The 20,301-nt window shown below is 36.8% G+C and overlaps 1 protein-coding gene across 5 annotated transcripts in view; it reads left to right on the top strand.

Annotated features, from left to right (window-relative positions):
* MAGI3 (membrane associated guanylate kinase, WW and PDZ domain containing 3) overlaps positions 1-20,301 on the top strand; it is a 245,445-nt gene that overhangs the window by 168,586 nt on the left and 56,558 nt on the right. For 3 of the 5 annotated variants that reach the window (XM_043460184.1, XM_043460186.1, XM_043460187.1), the window contains exons 5-7: positions 2,608-2,785; positions 6,261-6,340; positions 19,271-19,328. In XM_043460184.1, the coding sequence (XP_043316119.1) occupies positions 2,608-2,785; positions 6,261-6,340; positions 19,271-19,328 (316 nt within the window). The remainder of the gene's footprint in view (positions 1-2,607; positions 2,786-6,260; positions 6,341-19,270; positions 19,329-20,301) is intronic. The other 2 variants (XM_043460185.1, XM_043460188.1) reach the window with 1 other exon arrangement.

Below are 20,301 nucleotides of genomic sequence, written 5' to 3'. Positions count from 1 at the left end.
ACAGAAGCTTATGGGTGCATGTCTATACTTATTATGGGGTGGGGCCCCCTCCCTTTCAGCCACCAAGAAGGCTTCCTTGCATGTGCAGACAAGGAAGTCTTTCTTGACCTCAGGAGTGGTTTTACTCCTCTTGACCAGCATCAGGTGTCTGGCCCAGAGGCCCAGTGTCTCCTACCTCAAAAGGCCCCTCCAAGGGTTTTTAACTTGAGTATTTGAAAGAATGGAGTTGCATCTTTTGAGATGAGAGGTTTTAAGAGGAGTCAGTTTGCATTGGGAAAGGGAGCTGTGGTTGGGATATTTAAATTTGAGACGTTCATTAGACTTCCAAATGGAAATGTCTTGTTTAAAATTGGATTTAAAAGTCAGTGTTCTGGTCTGAAAATACGTATTTGGACTACGTATACCATTAGCGTATACGTATGCTATACGTATACGTATGTCTTGTTTAAAATTGGATTTAAAAGTCAGTGTTCTGGTCTGAAAATATGTATTTGGACACCATTAGCGTATAGCTTGTATAACAGTGACACTGAGGGAGATCACCAAGAGAGTAAGTGTAGAAAGAGAGAAGGTCCAAGGACTGGACCCTGAGAAAGCACTCTAATATACAGATATCAAGGAGACTGAGAAGAGCCAGTGAGGTAGAAGGAACACCAGGAGAATGTCACGTCCTGGATGCCAGGAGAAGAGAATGTTCCAAGAAAGAGTGATCCGTCATGTCAGATGCTACTGATAGCTCAAGCTAGATGGGCACTGAGATTTGATCATTGGATATAGCTATGTAGAGATAAGTGGTGATCTTGATAAGAGCAGTTTTTTTGACGAGAGATCAAAAGCCTTGTTGGAGTGAGTTCCGGAGGCAAATGGAAGAGTGAAAGTGGAGGTAGCAAGTATAAACTCTTTCAAGGAGTTTTGGTGTAAAAAGGAGAGAAATGGAATGGGGTTGCTGGGAAGCAGGGAAAGAATTGTTTAATTTCCTTTCATAGAATGGAGAAATACCTTGTTTTTATGTGGATGAATATGGTCTACTAGATAAGAAAGATTGGTGATATATGAGAGAGGGAGAATGAACTGCTGTAGGCAAGAGGGGATGAGGATATCTGCTAGAAACACCGAGTTCTTTCATAGTAACAGAAGTTAAAGTAAAATGGGCACAGTTACTATGTAGATATATATGATGGTGGGAATTTGTAGAAGTTCTCTTCCTCTTGTATTTTCTCAGTGAAATAGGAAACAGGGTCACCAAATGAAATTCGGGATAAGGCAGAAGATTTAAGAAAGAAGATATGAAAGTTATCTAGGAGAGTCAGAGTGAATGAACTAAAGAAATGTCCTATGTCTGTCATACATCATTAAATGCCCTCTTGAAGTTAGTATTTATGAGTTAAAAGTGAACTAGTTAGTATCACCTGCGTTCAGCTACATATACTGGTGAAAAGTAGGTGGAGGGTAAAATTTAAATAGAATTATAGTTAAGTCAAGCAATATGATAAAAGTAAGGTAGGGCAAAAGGCCTCAGGAGTTTTTTTTTACAAGGGAGCAGTTATAATGGTAGATCATCAGTTTAAGTTGGGTAAGGAGGGCAAGGATGGGGCTGAGAAACAGGGAAAGGTAGTAAGTAGTCAGATTAAGGCTTTATAGATCTTGGTTGAATAAAGGATGATTGGAGTGGAAGTACTATAAGGATGGCACATAATGAGATCTAGGGCCTCTTCTAAGGATCTCTGATTCTGAGGCATTGCCTGCAGTGTGGAATTATTACAGTTATATTACCTTTTAAGTTCTAGAAACAAGTTTTAAGTACATAAATTGTGAACTCCCTGGAGAGTAACCAAAATTTTAGTATTCTTACCTACATTGTGAACTTTGGGACTCTCAAAGGATTTTAATATCACCAACAGACAATTAAATTCAACAACAGGAAGTCTATTGAGTTTAATTTTTTAAAACTAGTATTATTTTGAAGGCCTGTGTTAAATGTGCACAAGGCAGCTTGATACATACAGCAGGTAAGGCTGTGGGCCGTTTAAATTCAAATCCTGGCTTTGCTGTTTGTTAGCTGTGTAACCTAAATTAACTTAACTTTAATGGGCCTTAGTTTCTTCATCTTGCAATGGCTGTAGTGATAATATATATTCACAGGTTTACTATGAGGATTATGAGTTAATGTATATAAAGCAGTTAAAATAGAGCCTGACACATGAACTGTAAAGGTGCTGCTACAGCTATTATTGTTAGTGTAATTTTTTGTTTGTTTGTTTTTTTAGTTTTGTTATTTTTTTATTTTTGTTAGTGTAATACTTATTGATACCTTTATTTATGTATTATATTGACATAATATTTATATATTTAGTATATACAGAACTGATTCTAGTGGTTTCTTTTTTTGCTTCTTTCCCAGACTAGCTTCAGAGGTGCTGAGCAGAGTTAATGTCACTTGCAAATGAAAAAAAAAATCAGTATATTTGTTTTTTCAGCAGTTATAGCAGAATGTGGACGTAGCAGACAAGGAAATTTGCAGTGTATATTTGGGCATTTTGTTAGAAATAGGACTATTTGAAGAGAGTGTAACTTGTATCTCCTTTTCACACTCTTCTGTTTGAATAGCAGAAAATAGAGAGAGGCATTCTGAGACATCTGATTGGATAAAGACCGTCCCAAGTTACAACCAAACAAACAGTTCCATGGACTTTAGAAATTATATGATGCGAGATGAAAATCTGGAACCACTGCCCAAAAACTGGGAAATGGCCTACACTGATACAGGGATGATCTACTTCATTGAGTAAGCAAATGTTTGTATCTTTTCTAATGTGCCCTGTCACTGTGTGACTTGCCTGTAAATTTTTGTAACCTAATTTTACAAGACTTCCATTTGTTTTTTCTTTCTTTAAAAATATTTTTCGTACAAATTACAGTTGATTCTTAATCTATTTCCCTGGATGATATTTCATTTTTATTTGATATGGATAAAGGAATAATGTGTTTGATGTCTAGTTTTATGAAGACAGGAGAATTAAAAACAGATTTATTACTAATAATGAAAGTGCAAGGAATAAAGAGTATTTTGCTTTGCCTTTTTTTTGAAACCTTTTGGATGGATTGTCCACCTTAATGAGCATTTCGCAAATTATCATTGTTTGGAAGGAGGCCGTGTTTATTATCTTCGCTAAATATTTTCAGACCTAGACGTTGAGTTAGAGGTATTCAGGTGATATAGTTAAATAATATAGGAGGAAAATAGCACTGATCCTTAGAGCAATTGGTACAATATAAATTCACAAAAAATAAAACTATTCTATGAAAAAGCATTATTAATATAAGTATAAATACATTTTTTGATTTATAAGATATCATATGTATTTGATCAATCTAACATTTTATATTTGTACCTGAGAACAAATATTATACAAATAATTATGCAAATATACAATATGAAGTATTTTTATGTTGCCATGCAGATATAATTCTCTTTAAAGTTCTTTGCCCAGAGGTAGAATATGAATGTAGTAAGTTAATAGACTATAATAGTTAAATAACAATTAAAATACTGAGGCTGAATTACACTCAAAAAATATGTATGTACTCAAAAAGGAATTAGAGGTGGGAGACTTAAACCAGTTGACTCAATATGTTCCAAATTCCACAGCTTTCCCATACAGTGAGCATCATACTATACCAAGTGAGATTGTATTTTTTAAAAGATGTATACTTTATGTAAAGTGCTTTTTTTTTTTTTTTTTTTTTACCATATGTGGTACTTTATTGATTACATTATACATTTATATAGGCATTAATGACCATTATACAAAAATGGACAAACTCAGGTACGCTCTTCTCTGTGGACAATTTAAGGGTTTTTTTTTAAGGGTAATTTAGATTTTTGACTTTCATGTTAACTTTAGCACTAAACCCCCAAGTACAATGTAGAGTCACTAATTAAAAGAGGCTAAGATGTCTTTAGAAGCACATTATGAGATATTGAATCTGACAGTACTTCATCCTGCAAACAGAGGTAAGTTAGTACTTTCTGGGGGCAGAGGGGAGAATTTATAAAAGAAATGTTTTTATCAGTAATCATTATTAAAATGTACTAAAGGCCTCAATGTAAGACCTGAAGCAATAGAAGATGTAGGGGAAAAGCTTCATGACATTGAATTTGGCAAGGCCTTCTTGGACATGATACCAGAGCACAGGCAACAAAAGCAAAAATAGACACGTGGAACTATTTCAAACTTTTAAACTTCTGTGCAGCAAAGGAAAGCAATCAACAGAGTGAAAAAGCCACCTATGAGATAGAAAATATTTGCACACCATGTATCTGATAAAGGGTTAATATCTAGAATATATTTGAATATTATGTGCTGCTAGATAAAACTCTCTTGTTTGCTGTAGCTAATGTGATTGGTCTGTGTTACTGTTGCTGTTACATCATGAATTTGCAAAAAGAGACTATTAATATAGGTCTATAGTCTTTAGGTATCTTGTTTTGAGTATAATAGACCCCATGAGTATTTCTTTACTTTGGGGAATAATGAGTAAAATCCTAGCAGATCACCTCCATCTACTGATTTAGCAATACAAAGTTTGGGTCTTTGAAACCAAAGTTAAGCTTTTCTCAAGTAGCAATTTTGAAATTGGTTTAGCTAGATATGTCCATCATTTTTTTTTTCCCCTAACAATCTACATGCTCATAGGCAACTTTAGAGTCCTGATCATTTTCATTTTGCTTAAACTGATTTTACTGGTTTTGGTTTGGGGAAATTATCTCTTTGACAGAATGGGTAATACAGACAATCCTGATTTCTCTTACTTAGATTATCTATTATTCAGCATACAAAAAAAGTATTCTACAGTCTACCAACTAGTATCTGACCTGGCAATGTGTAGGAAGTGACTGCATAGCTAGCTCAGGAGTTAGAAAAAGTATAGGAGGTGTGATTAATTCCTTGAAACCACTGGCTTCATCTCCTAAGAGTGGTCAACATAGAGATTAGTGAGTTAATCTCTCCTTTGATCACGTTCTTCCTCTGCTTTGATGATAGCTTTAATTTGTATTTTATTGCCTTCCTATATATTTTCTTCCAGGATTTTTCTTTCTTTAATGTCCTCATACTTCAGATACTTAAACCATAACTCTGTCTACTCAGCAGTGTTATAGCTTTGTTTTAGCATTAGTATTTACTGCATGGTGACCTGGGTCTGAAGCTAACTGATTGTGGCCTATAATGAAATGAAACAGACGTTGCTCTTTGAAAGCATCTGTGCTCTACTTCAAAAGGGACGAGGAGGATCTTTTTGTTCTTTTTTTTTTTTTCCTGTTAAATATGTGGTCCAGACTGTTGAGAGGGCTTCCCTGATAGGTCAGTTGGTAAAGAATCTGCCTGCAAAACAAGAGACCGTGGTTCAATTCCTGGGTCGGGAAGATCTGCTGGAGAAGGGACAGGCTACCCACTCCTGTATTCTTGGGCTTTGCTGGTGGCTCAGCTGGTAAAGAATCCACCTGCTATGTGGGAGACCTGGGTTTGATCCCTGGGTTGGGAAGATCCCCTGGAGAAGGGAAAGGCTACCCGACTCCAGTATTCTGGCCTGGAGAATTCCATGGACTGTATAGTCCATGGGGTCACAAAGAGTCGGACATGACTGAGCGACTTTCACTTTCACTGTTGAAAACTTAGTTTTGTAGACTTGAGTTTTACTATACCCATGATTTTTACTTGCATGTTGCAGAAACAGATACTTTAAAACTTTTTACATTATTTCACTCTTTTATTTTTAAAGAGTCCGGTGAAGGAAGAGGCTCTATCTGATTGTTCATCTCTTTATTCCCAATCCGCAACACAATGCCCACACATCACAGGCACCTAAGAAATATAGTGTTTTTTGGAAAGAGGAAGGAATTCAACCAACAAGAAAGCAAGGCTTTCAAGGGCAGCTTTTTGGCACAGTATGGGGCCATGTGCCCACCCTTTGAAACATTTTTGACTGCTTAGATAAACATCTGTTGTTATGCACTTAGCATTTTATCCCTTCTTTAGAGCCTTCATTCTCAATTAGTCCCTCTAGCATCACCTTTCCTTTATGACTATTTTGAAGTAATAGTCTGAGACAGGGCTATTGAATCAGAGGTATACAAATGAAGCCTAGAGGAGACAAATGTTCAAACATCATATACCTTTTATTCACTTTTTATCTTTGCTTTTGAAATACTTTTCTCCCTCTTTACTTTACTGTTTCTAATTGAAATCTTTGTTCTACAGCCACAATACCAAGACAACCACCTGGTTGGATCCTCGTCTTTGTAAGAAAGCCAAAGCCCCTGAAGACTGTGAAGATGGAGGTAGAGATTTAGAAACCTTTTATGCCGTATTATTCTCTTTATCTCTTCTTGCTCTTCTTGCTTAGATAATGAATTATCCAAAACTCTAAACAAACTACGGAGAAGGAAATGGCAACCCACTCCAGCGTTCTTGCCTGGAGAATCCCAGGGACGGCGGAGCCTGGTGGGCTGCCGTCTGTGGGGTCGCACAGAGTCGGACACGACTGAAGCGACTTAGCAGCAGCAGCAGCAGACAAACCACATGTGCATATGCCCATAAGCAGTGGGCAGATGTCAATCATTCTCAGCTGATTCTGGCCATTTTGTTATTGCATCTAATTTTGTGAGTCTTTGATTTTTGAGAAATATACAATTAAATCCTCTAAAGAAAATCTTGATTAAAAATAAATTTGCCATTTTTTAGACATTTGTTTTTAAAACAAACTTTAAAAATTCTAAATAAAAATTTTAGTAAGTTAGGTATGTTCTGAATCACAGAATAACCTCATAATGCCTGCTACTCCCTCAAAAATATATTTAATTAAGTATCACTAAGATAGATATGCCAGTATCTATAATCCTTAGCTATTTAGAGCAGCAATAGAAACTCAATGAGAGTTTCTAATATACCCTCCACCCCACACACAAGAAAAATTATTTTTTCATCTATGAAAAAAAATTTAAGCAGAATTTATACATTTTTTTTTAGCATGAGAGACTTTTTCTAGGAATAAGTAACTAGAAAATGAAATGTTTAACATTCATTTGTAATTATATAAAAAATGGATACCTTGGAGTAAATCTACTGAAGGATGTGCAAGTCCTCTACACTAAAAACTATAAAACATGACTGAAATAAATCAATGAAGACCTAAAATAATTGATGCAATATACTGTGTTTATTGATATACAATATAGATAGGATGACACATATTATTAATAATGATGTTCATCCTCCTTAAATTGATATCTAGGTTCTATACAATCCCAATCAAAATTCTAAAAGTGTTTCTAAGAAACTGACAAACTGATTCTAAAATATATATGAAAAGGCTTCTCTGGTGGCTCAGTGGTAAAGAATCTGTCTGACAATGTAGGAGACACAGGTTCAATCCCTAATCCTGGAAGATCCCATGTGCCACAGAGGAGCTAAGCCCATGCATCACAACTATTGAGCCTGTGCTCTAGAGACCAGAAGCTGCAACTACTGAAGCCCTCACGTCCTGGAGACTGTGCTCTTCAAGAGGAACCACCTCAATGAGAAGCCTGCACATCACAACTGCAGAGAAGCCCACTGTCCACAACTAGAGAAAAGCCTGTGCAGCAGCAAAGACCCAGCTCAGCCAAAAATAAATTTAAAACATTAAGTTACTTAAAAAAAAAAAAAATATATATATATATATATATATATATGTATATATATATGGAAATAGTGTACAAAGGCTTTAGTTAGCCAAGCAGTCTTGAAAAAGGACAAAGATAAAGGACTTAGGCTATCAGGTTTGAAGGCTTACTATAAAGCTACAGTAATCAAGAGTGTTATCTATCCATAGGATAGACAAATGGATCAGTGGAATAGGGTACCAGAATCCAGAAATAGATGCACACATATGTGATCTCTTAATTTGCAACCTAAGTGCCAAGTCAGTTCAACAGGTGAGGAAAGTCTCTAACAAATGGTGCTGAAACAACTGGCTATTCAGAAGGAGAAATGAACTTCAACTATACCTTTACTGCATACACAAAAATTAATTTCAGATGGCTCAGTGATCTAGTCAGGATAGCTAGAAGCCTAAAGCTTTAGAAGAAAATATAGGAGGGTGTCTTCATGACTTTAAGATTAGCAAAGATGGAGAAAAACTATAACTGTTGCATATTGCTGCGCAGAATGTAAAGTAGGACAACTGCTTTGAAGAACAGTTTCGCAGCTTCTTGAAAGGTTAAATATAAATTTGCTATATCACCTAACATTTCCACTCCTAGATATCTATCCAAAAGGAATGAAAACGTATGTCCACACAAGCACTTGAATGTAAATTTTCATAGTAGCACTATTCCTAATAGCTAAAAAGTGGAAACAACTCAATTGTCCATCAAACAATGAATGGAATATTATTCAGCAAGAAAAAGAAAGTAGATACTATGTATACTATGACATGAATGAAGCTCAAAAAATGTTATGCCAAGTGAAAGAAACTAGACACAAAAGATTAGCTATTGCATGATTTCATTCATATGAAATGTCTATAATAGGCAAATCTATAGAGCCAAAGCAAATCAGTGGTTGTCCAGGGCTAAGGAAGGGGATAAAGATTAATTGTAAATAGGACAAGGGATAGGCTTCCCGGATGGCGCAGTGGTACAGAATCTGCTTGCCAGTGCAGGAAACTCAAGAGACTCAGGTTCAATACCTGTGTCAGGAAGATCCCCTGGAGTAAGAAATGGCAACTCACTCCAATATTCTTGCCTGAAAAATTTCATGGACTCAGGAGCCTGGTGGGCTACAGTCCATGGGGTCGCAAACAGTTGGATATGACTGAGCGACTGAGCATGCAGCACAAGCAGCCGTATTGGGTCATGGAAATTTTCTAAAACGGGATTGTGGTAGATAGCTGCAAAACTCAGTAAATTATTGGAGTCAATGAATGGCACATTGCTTAAAACAGAGGAGTTTTATATGATGTCTAAATTATACCTCAATAAAGTTGCTTTTTAAAATGGCCAAAGAATTTGAACAGATGGTTTACAAAAGACAGAGAATAGCCAATAAGAACATGAAAAGGTATGTACATCAACTATACCTCAATTTTTAAAAAAAGCATTAAAAATTGCTTATTATTAATCATCTATATGATTTATTCACACCCCCTAGAAGGGCTAAAGTCAAATACACTGACAATAACAAACTTTGGTGAGATTGTAGAGTATGTGGATTTGTACATGTTGGTGGGGATGTAAAATTATGTAAACACTGGAGAAATTTTGGCAGTTTCCTATGAGGTGTTATATCAAGAAAAACATAATATTCCCCCGAAGACTTCACCTGAATGATCATGACAGCCTTATTCGTAATAGTTCCAACCTCAAAACATTCCAAATATTCAACAGGATAATTTTGTGATTTATTCATGCAATGAAATACTCTCATCAATACAAAGAAAAAGCTGTTGATAACATTCAACAACGTGGATGAACCTCAGAAACATGTTGAATGAAAGAAGCCAGATACAAAAGAATGGGTACTCAATTATCCATTGTTTAAAGTCCAAGAACTTGAAAAGTAATCTATGCTGATAGAAGTCAGGAAATGATGGGGAAGGAGGGGAGAATGGTGAATTGAAATAAACTCTGTGGAATGATGGACATCCTTTCCATCTTGTTTGGAATGATGGTTATATAGGCACCTGCAGTTGCCAAAGCTCATTCTTTGTACTTGAACAAGCACGTAAATTGAATTTTTTTTTTTATAAATTGATATTTTAATCATTGCATGAGCACTTAAGGTCTGTGCATTGTGGTGAATACAAATTATACCTCAAATAATTTTTTAAATAACTTTTTATAACACACTTCCCTTGTCCTTCCCTAAGGCTTTTCACAGTAAGTTTCTCAAGGTGAAATCAGCCATTGTGAAGGTGATCTAGAATATGTAATATTACAGAATTGGACTTTTTAAAGATTATGAATGTGGTATTAGTCTTTTCAGGATGTCTCTTTTGCCAGGCTCCATTCCTTTTCTTTTTCTAGGGCTTCCCTGGGTGGCTTAGATGATGAAGAATCTGCCTGTAAGGCAGGAGACCCAGGTTTGATTCCTGGGTCAGAAAGATCCCCTGGAGAAGGGACTGGCAACCCAGTCCAGTATTCTTGCCTGGAGAATAACATGGACAGAAGAACCTGCTGCCTACAGTCCATTGGGTGGCAAAGAGTCAGACATGACTGAGCGACTAACCCTTTCACCCTTTCATTCATTTTCCTACCAACTGATTGTTTCAGTTCAGTTCTCTGCCTTTTCCTGTTTTCCCTTGTAGAATGTATTTATTTTCATAGCCTTAATTATCAACTTACTGCAGCTAGTCTCCTTGTCTAAATCTCTAGTGTTGTCCTCTGTTCTGAATCCTGTTTCTGTATTTCCTACTACTTTTGAGACTTTCTTTTTGATTTGCCCTACTGACCCTTCAGATAAACATATTTAAAACTGAATTTAGCATCTTTCTCCCACAGTCCCTACATTTTGCTTTCTCTCTTAGGTACCATCCTTATAATCATCTGGGCAAAATCCTTTGAGTTGTATTTGCTGCTGCTTCTCCTCTTGCTCTTCCCCTATATAGTTTCCAATCCCTGCTGCTCTTTCTTTTTTCTGTATTTTGGCAATATATTATTATGAAAATTTTCCAACATATATAAAAACTGAGTTTTTCAGTGAATACATGTATTATAATGATCATTTTGCTATATTTGCTTTTTCCTATAGCTCCCTATGCTCCCTATTCTCTATGTATTCATGCTTTTTTTTTTTTTTTTTGTAAATATCATCCTCTCCCTTCCTCTAACTACCACACATTTGGATTATTCTGGTTTTTTTTTTTCCTACAGTTCTCCTCCAATGTATCTTTTATGCCAGTGGTCTATAAAATAAATGATGGCATTCCAACTATTTAGGTACAGGAAGAAAATGTCAGTATCATGTTTTTATTGGGAAAAAATAAACATCTCTACTATTTTACATACAGATTGGCAATGGCATTCTACTTCATTCTATTTGTCAGATTATCATGCACACTCCTCAGAGTGTCTTAAAGGAAGAATGAAGGCGACTCCTTTGCTTTTGTCAGGAGCCCTGTAAAGTTTTTCAGTTTATTTGTGCACAGTTAAGTAGATTTATAGACCATGTTACATGGTTTTTAATTTACACAAAATTAAAATGTGGCTTAACAGGATTTCTGCAAAGACACTGCTGAGTAAAGGTAATACAGATATGCAAGCCCAAGGTAACAGTGAGAAAGTGGTGGAGCTGACACTTCTCATACACCTCATAAGAGCTCTTTTCAAGCACGCTGAGGTAAAATTGGGATAATTGTTTATTTAGTCTTTATCTCCTTTTTAAATGTTTATTTTGTATATGTTTATTATGTATATGTTAGTAGATTAGTACATCATGTCTATGAATATGTAAATCTCTTGGAAGTACATGGTCAGATTTTTTTATTGATAAGACTACATGATCAAAAAAGTTTAGCTACATTATCCATTAATCTTTCTAAAATATAACTGCCTTCATACCTCTCCCTTGCTCAGGTTAATGGCCATTTTAGTTAATGGCTCCCTACTGTCAGCAGAATAAAGTCTAGACTCCTTGGGAAAATCCTGAAGATTTTTTGTAACTGAACTGTATTCTTTATTTCTTTCTCAAAGTATTTTCATCCCATAAATATGACATATTTTTATCTTTGCCACAGGCCCATTTCTTATGCCAGGAACCAACCTTATTCCCTGTGTCCACTTGGCTTATATCTGCTGATCCTTTTAAGCTCAAATGTGTAATTTTTGTAGCCTCCTCTGTTATTCTCTTCCAGGTCAGAATTAGGTGTTCTTGCCTCTGTGCACAGCATGTTTCTATTGTAGCACCTACAGCATTGCATTCTTACTAGATACCTATACTCTGTAAGAGCAGTAATTTTGTCTTATCTATATATCCTTTCAGCTGAGACTTAAATATTTGGAAGGAAAGGAGGAGGAAAAGAAGGAAAGAAGCCACTCTATCCTTTGGGCATCCTTCTTGAAAATAATGTTTAATCTCCTTAGGGTTCTGGGGGAGGCAAAAAATAATAATTCTGTCTTGGGACTTCCCTGGTGGTCCAGTGGTTAAGACTCCACACTTCCAATGCAGAGGGCAAGCGCTCAATCCCTGGTGTGGCAAGTTGGGATCCCACATGGCTCGTGGCCAGAAAAAGAAAAGAAAAAAATCTATCTTCATTCATTAGAGAGGAGTCAATAGAGAAATAAGACATAGGAAACAAAGATGAGATTAGAATACCATCTGATGAGTGAAAATGGCTTTAGCGCCACACCTGTATTGGGCTTACTAATATTGGGCTTACCAGAGGGAGACTTAAGTACTCAATCTCCAGCTTCTGTGTTCAGTTGTTTGGCTCCTCCCACAAGGCAGATATGGCAAAAGACCAGATTGCACCCTCTCTGCAGGCAGGCTATCATCCAAAACCACAAGAGGACCCAAAGGGCCCGGAGCCAAACACATTGAATTCATTCTCTGAAACTCACATGTCAAATAAGACAGTCTTTCTTCCTTGGAGAACAAAGTAGAGGGGCTCAGGAAATTGAAAATGATTCTCTGCAAAAGTGTGTTCCCCTAAAGCACTTTGCGTTATGGGTGACTGTATGTCTTAGTTGGCGCAGAACTAATCCATCTTATTCCTACTGTCCCAGTGTAATTATTAATAGTGTCTCCTTTAACTCAAAAGTGGAGAATACATTATATGGTGATCTTAATTGCATCATTCTTAAGATAGAGCAACCAAAATTGCACTCAGTATTCCAGGAATGTTCAAAGTGTTTTAATCCAAGAGTTACTCCCCCACCCCTATTACTGGATATGCCTTTGCAATATCACCTGTATTTCCCTATGTGGTGGTTTAGTCGCGAAGTTGTGTCCGACTCTTGCAATCCCATGGGATTCTCCAGGCAAGAGTACTGGAATGGGTTGCCATTTCCTTCTCCAGGGGATCGTCTCGTCCCAGGAATTGAACCTGGGTCTCCTGCTCTGCAGTCAGATTCTTTACCGACTGAGCTACATAGTAACCTGTGCTTCCCTTTGGGGACCCCAAAATTTGGAACTTGAAGCCTGTTTGTTTTATGCCCAGCCAGCCATTACCACATTTGCCATATACTTGGTCTCCTCCCTGAATAGGGGACAGATAGCCCCACAATAGGCTATTTGCAGAATAGACTATATCTAACTTACATTGTAGTCTCCATAGTACCTTGCACAGAGCTGATGCTAGTAAAGGGGATAGTAATAACAGTATTTTAAATGTAAGTTTTTATAGTTTAAGATATTATTTGCCTTCTGCTGAACATTTAAGATCTAGAAAAACTTTACAGTGACTTGCCCTTTTCTCCCCAGTCTTCTGCTATTCATAACCTGTGTTTTTATACCATATCTGATGGTTTAATGAGTGTACATGTTTGTCTTCCACTCAAAATAATTAATGTGTTAATTAAATGGTTATCTTAAAAATTCAACATCAGGAATCCATTCTACTTTCAACTCATTCCTTTTCTCTTATGACGAAAGAAAGATTAAAATTTTTACTAAAAACATTTTTACTAAAATGTGTTCATGTTGATACCTTTATAGAGTTTAGAGAATGGTAAAAGAAAATTATCAGTTGAATAGAGGTCCACAATGAGAAAACAATTATAATTTATATATTTAAATAAGAAAAATGCTATTTGGAGAAGAGAAATGATAAGTTCATGGGCCTTAGAACTAATCAGCGGCTTGATATGCCAGAAATAGCTTTGCTTTTTGAGTCAACTTTTGGCAGGGGGAGGTGCTTTAGCTTTTAAAATAGGAAAATATGGTTAGGTCTTTCCTATCGTTTCCTCCAGAGTTCTCAAACTGCATTTTTTTTTTTTTTAAACAGCTGAGTTTCCAAAGCAAAACAAGAAGGCTATTTCTTAAGGACTCCACAATTTACTCTTTAATACTACAGTATGCTGAATTTTGCCCTCTACCTTTCTAGTGAAACTGCTTTTCTTAATGTTACTCATAACCACCTGCCTGATTGCCAGATTTCGTGGACTCTTTTTAGCCCTTATCTCCTGTCCTGACAGCTTTATAAAGCATTTGTTCGTGTTGACCATGCTCTTCTCATCTGTCTTCTTTGACTCCATTCCCTTATTCTTACTCTGCTCCTTAAATTGTTAATGCTTCTAAGCTTCTATTGTCCATCTTTTCTATTCACAACTTAACCTCAGTAATTTTGTCCACTGCCATAGCTTTAATTGCTGTGTCTCCCAGATCTTTTATCTTCCTCTGTTTCTCTTTTGAGGTCAGGACCAGGTTCATATTTCCAAGAAATTTTTAGGTATGTCTACAAGGATATTGCATAGCCCCTCAAATGCAACACCTTCCAAACCGAGTTAATTCTTTTGTGTACCTGCTCTTCCTGCCATCACCAACTGACCTTACATCCTCCCAGTTCTGTGAGCCTGAAACTGGTTATCATCCTCAACTTTTTCCTCACCCTATCTTATTCATTGCAGCTAAGTTTCAAGTTCTATCAATTCTAACTTAAAAAAATCTGTCGTCTCTTAAGTGTCCAGTGGTGCCCATCATTTTTTTTCTTCTTATCTGTCTCCTGTGCTGTCTCAGTCACTTCAGTCGTGTCCAACTCTTTGCCACCCCATGGCTGTAGCCCGCTAGGCTCCTCTCTCCTTGGGATTCTCCAGGCAAGAATACTGGAGTGGGTTGCCATTTCCTCCTCCAGATATCTGTCTCCTAAGTGCCTCTAAATCCAAATTAACACTTTTTTCCTCTTCTCACAGTGGTTTCCATAGGTATCCAATAAACATTTTTTTTTTTTTCCAATAAACATTTTATAATATATTTATGCTTAAACAGCCATTCACCTGGGTATCATCTTGACTTCCTCCCCTCCCACAATCTACGTGCTAGTCATTAAGTTCTGTTGCTCCAACTTGCTTGTCTCTATTATCCATTATTTCTCTATATTCCCACTGCCAGTGCCTTAGCTCCAGCCTTCATAATTTCTTATCTAGGCTGTTAATGATTTTCTTATTCGCCTGCCTTTATTTTCACTCCACTCCATCTATTTCATCCTTTATTACTGTTACCCATAACTTCCCCAAATATAATTTAATCATGTCACAGTCCAGTTTAATCAGTTTCATCATCATCAAAATAAAGGCCAAACTCCTTAACCCAGCACTCCAGAAATGTGTTTTGGTTCCTATTATAAGACAAGCCCCCTGGCATACATACTTCACTCTAGTCCTATCAAATTATCTGTAATTACTGAAAATGCCAGCCAGTTTTAATCCCTCAGTGCTCTTTGATCAGTGAAATGGCCTCCCTCTCACCAATCCCAACTCATTCTTTAGGACTGCTCAAATGTCACCATCTTTTAGAATACTTTTCTGATGACTGTTTTACCAAGCAATTGGTGTTGTTCCTCAGCTCTCCCTCAAAAGCTTGCTTGTTTCATTATTATGCTTCCCTGATAGCTCAGACAGTAAAGCATCTTCCTGCAATGCAGGAGACCCAGGTTTGATTCCTGGGTTGGGAAGATCCCCTGGAGAAGGAAATGGAAACCTAGTCCAGTATTTTTGCCTGGAAAATCCCATGGATGGAGAAGCCTGGCAGGCTATAGTCCATGGGGTTGCAGAGTTGGACACAACTGAGCAACTAACACCTTCACAATTTCTGTTTCATTATATCATTTCTTTCTTCTGTCTTCACTTTTCAACTATGAACTCCTTGATGTCAAGAACTGTGTTTCTAATTTTTATTTTTGTATAAGGAAGGAGAAGGGAGGAAGAGAAGGAAGAAAGGGAAAAAAGGAAAGAAAAGGGGGAGAAATTCAGTAAATGAATTGACTCATTGGATAGTGTATAAAATTGCTAGGTATTTTAGTCTTGATTTTATTACCTTTAGTTTAACTGGGCAAGTAATAATCACTTCTTTAACTCCATGAATCTACCCTGGAAAAACCTGCCTGATGTTATCACATGTGAAAGTTTAAAGGGATTGCTAGGAGTAATCCAGAATATAAATTACCCATTTGTTTACACTCCTAAAGAAAGGACTGTACTTTATCTGTTAGTTGCTACTTTAAATGATAACTAAAATGCTGACTCAACTTCCACATTAACACTGAAATATATTTATGTTGATCTTTTATTAGGCATCCTTCTTAGTGAATTTTTCAGGGAGCAAATGGAATATTTCAACTATCTCTATAGTTGCTTAATTAAGTTCAGTTCAGTCGCTCAGTCGTGTCTGACTCTGCGACCCCATGGACGGCAGCATGCCAGGCTTTCCTGTCCATCACCAACTCCCGGAGCTTACTCAAACTCATGTCCATTGAGTCGGTGTGGCTATCCAACCATCTCATCCTCTGTCATCCCCTTCTCCCGCCTTCAATCTTTCCCAGCATCAGTATTTTCAAATGAGTCAGTTCTTTGCATCAGGTGGCCAAAGTGTTGGCGTTTCAACTTCAGCATCAGTCCTTCCAATGAATATCCAGGACTGATTTCCTTTAGGATGGACTGGTTGGATCTCCTTGCAGTCCAAGGGACTCTCAAGAGTCTTCTCCAGCACCACAGTTCAGAAGCATCAGTTCTTCAGTGCTCAGCTTTCTTTATAGTCCAACTCTCACATCCATACATGACTACTGGAAAACCATAGCTTTGACTAGACAGACCTTCGTTGGCAAAGTAATGTCTCTGCTTTTTAATGCTAATCCCTTGAATTTATGGTTGCTTAAATTCTCCAAAATTCTCACAGAGCATAAATCCGGGTGTGGTACAGTTGTAGAATTCATCCTTACATAGCACAATTGAGTTCCCATGCTATTTCAAGAAAGTTTCTGTTAAAGAAAATTATCTCTCTCTCATAGGAAATTCTCCATGATATTGCTTTGGTAATATTATTATAGAAAGTTTTTCACAGATACAATCCAACACATACTTTTATTCATATAGCAGTTGCTTGGTGTTGACTTGAAGAAAGACACACACATGAATGAGAGTTGTGAGCTTTTTTATTTAGGGTCTAACCAAGGACCATGCCCCGGAGACAGGCACTCAGTAACTCCGAGGACCTGTTCCAAGAGCTAGGAGAGGAGCCAGGATGTATATGAATTTTTTGGTTAGGATATCTATGTAGTCAAGCATGCATTTTAATAAAAGATTACTGCTAATCACAAACAATAGATAGATATGTCAAGTTAATGGTCTTAGTACTTTTCTGTGTACAGGAAGAAAAGTCACTAGGGTCATTGAAATTCTTCCTGCAATAATGCATCTAATTATCTAAGACCCGTTTATCCAAAGCACAGAGTGTCTCATCCTGTTTTATTTTTTCATCCCGAATTGCTTTCAGGATGCAGTGGATTGCAACTTAACCCTTGTAGAACTGGGTGATGAGTGATGCTCTTTGTTCTTTTTTCTGTTCACATGAGTCATAAAATATTGTACTTAATTGATGATTGTTTGCCTTGTAACTGTGGAGGATCAAAGTGAACTGAAGTATATCCCAGTTCTTCTCAGTTGTTTTGATCTGTTTTCACATAGTAGTTACTTTTCAGCTATTCTCATCTTTTCCATCTCAGACATTTCAACTAGATTTTTTCAAAGGAAAACCGCAAAAGCTCACCAGACTTCAAAACTACCAGTTAATATTATATACATAGGCAGAGAACTATAATGGAGAAAAAGGGGTGGAGGTGATTCACAGCTTTTCATCAAGAGGCTGGTCATCTATTCTCTTTTGTCCTGAATGTGGAATAATACTTTTTATTAGAGCATAACAGTTTGTACTGTTTATCAGGTTCAATGGGATTTTTTTCTTACAAAGTGGATACATTGTACTGCTGCTTAATGATATGAAATTAATAAGTTCTTTGATATTTTCTAAGCCTGTTTGCTGCCTAGCATGTGTCATTTGTATATGTATGCACATGTGTCTGTGTTTCAGTATAGCAGAAACACAGTCTACAAGAAATTGAAAATCAAAGAGTGGTTATTATAGTGTACAACTGTAGATTTTTTAAAAACTTCCTTCTTGCTGAGCTCCTGTGTATAATTGATAAATAAAAACCACCTGCTAGGATCACTCCTGCCAACTTAAACCATGTCTGACTAATAAAAAGATTCTTCAGCAGCCTTACCTTGGAAAACAGACAGAGTGGGAGGGAAAAGAAAGTGAAGTCGCTCAGTCGTGTCCAACTCCTTTGTGACCCCGTGAACTGTAGCCCACCAGGCTCCTCTGTCCATGGGATTCTCCAGGCAAGAATACTGGAGTGGGTTGCCATTTCCTTCTCCAGGGGATCTTCCCGATCCAGGGATCAAATGCAGGTCTCCCACATTGCAGGCAGATGCTTTACCCTCTGAACCACCAGGGAAGCTAGTGGGAGGGAAAGATTCTTTCTTGACAGGGTCAGTTTATGTTGAAAAGACCAGAATATTTTTATTTTTTTAGCTATCAGAAATTCAACTACCTTTAATTTTTCTGGTTATATTTTATTGGTCACTTTACTTGCAATAATACGTAATAATTCTATGTAAGATATTTATTTGTGACCATACACAAATAGAGATTCTACACAAGGCACTGTGTAGTTTTCCTTCAGACACTTAGATCTTGTTATTTCAAGAGAAAGTAGGTATTTTCTTAGATTTTAAGCAAACCTAAATTACCCACTTGAAATGGCTTAAATCCAAGACTGGACTTTCCTGTGGAGAGAAGTGAGTTAGCATGTGATAACAGAAAGAATGGACAATTCCTTTGCATCATAGTGAAAAAATTAACGAGCAGCTACTGCATGTTATTGACTTGCAGGATGTGTCTCACATCAGTGCTATAAAGCTGTTTAAATGAAATAACTATACTAGGTGGTTATTTTTAAATACCTAGCATTTTTATGACTCATGATTCGAATAAACACTTTCAAGTTTAATGTTGTCTTTTGTTCTCTGCTTCTAATTACTTGTTGAGACATTTACTGGTTACTGAAGAAGCCTCTCGAGTCAAACTGTATTTGTACTTTGAAAGCGAGTTCTTACCTTACTGTCTCCCAAATATCAGTGTATTGAAATAAAAGACAGGAATTCACTTGGTAAATTCTTTTCTTGTTGGTTTTGAAACTGGCATTTCACTCAATTCTTTTTTTTTTTTTTAATTTGCAGAACTTCCTTACGGCTGGGAGAAAATAGAGGACCCTCAGTATGGGACGTACTATGTTGAGTAAGTTTGTTACCTCAGTTTATGCTTTCCCAAATGTTTCCCTTTCATTGCACAACTTTGGGGAGTGAATGAAGTACCTAATGCTTCTGCAATCCCACTTTCAGGTTTTGCCACCAGGGGAAGGAGAAGGTAGGGACAGTGGGCATTTACTTCACTGATTCTGTGTTCCGTAGAAGTTGGCTTTGAAGTAAGTATAGAGAGCCAAGGGGAAGTTGCTCAGATGATTAATAGCTGGAGATGTCATCAGTACTACTATGGCCTCTAGAAAGAGAAGTAGTCAGGTAGAAAACTAAAGGTGAACTAGTAAGGTCACTTTCAACACCACACCTGCATGATTCTCAAGGCAATGAAAGGACTTTGAGAGCATAGTATTATAGTGATCCAAAGTTTTGAAGTACATGATTACAACTGTTCTCTTTTTTAAGGAGTTAATCAAGGAAAACTTAGTTTTCTTTTTGGAGGTGAAAGTTGCTTCTGACACAGCTGCTATAGTTAAATTTAAACATAAATCTGTGTTGGAATAGAGGATCAAACACCTGCCTATGTTAGCCAGAGAAATTAGGATAACATCAACTTCTGATTTTCTTTCCCTTTTCTTCATTTATCTAATTGCTACATTGTTATGATCATTGGGATTGCTTTCTTTCCAGATGATATAGATAGAATTTTGACCTCAGTCATCTACTACCAAGCAAATAATTACATCAGAGAGGTTACTATTAACTTGGGAACTAGGAGTCTGCACCATCTGCCAAGATAGTGAAGGCAAAATATTATTACCTGGAAAATGGTGAACATGAGCATCTTCTATTTTTATGATTGCTAATTAGTTTTTCATCATTTATTGGCATAAATAAATGCCACTTCCCTAAAGTGAATAACTGACTCCTGTTATAATGCTAGTTCTTATGCTAGTGTGTAGGCTGTTACCTGAGTCACTGTGCTTAGAGAGATTTTTTGAATGATTTCTTAA

Source organism: Cervus canadensis, chromosome 2 (genome assembly GCF_019320065.1).
Source record: "Cervus canadensis isolate Bull #8, Minnesota chromosome 2, ASM1932006v1, whole genome shotgun sequence".
NCBI classification, from domain to species: domain Eukaryota; kingdom Metazoa; phylum Chordata; class Mammalia; order Artiodactyla; family Cervidae; genus Cervus; species Cervus canadensis.
This window is presented reverse-complemented; position numbering and strand designations above follow the sequence as displayed.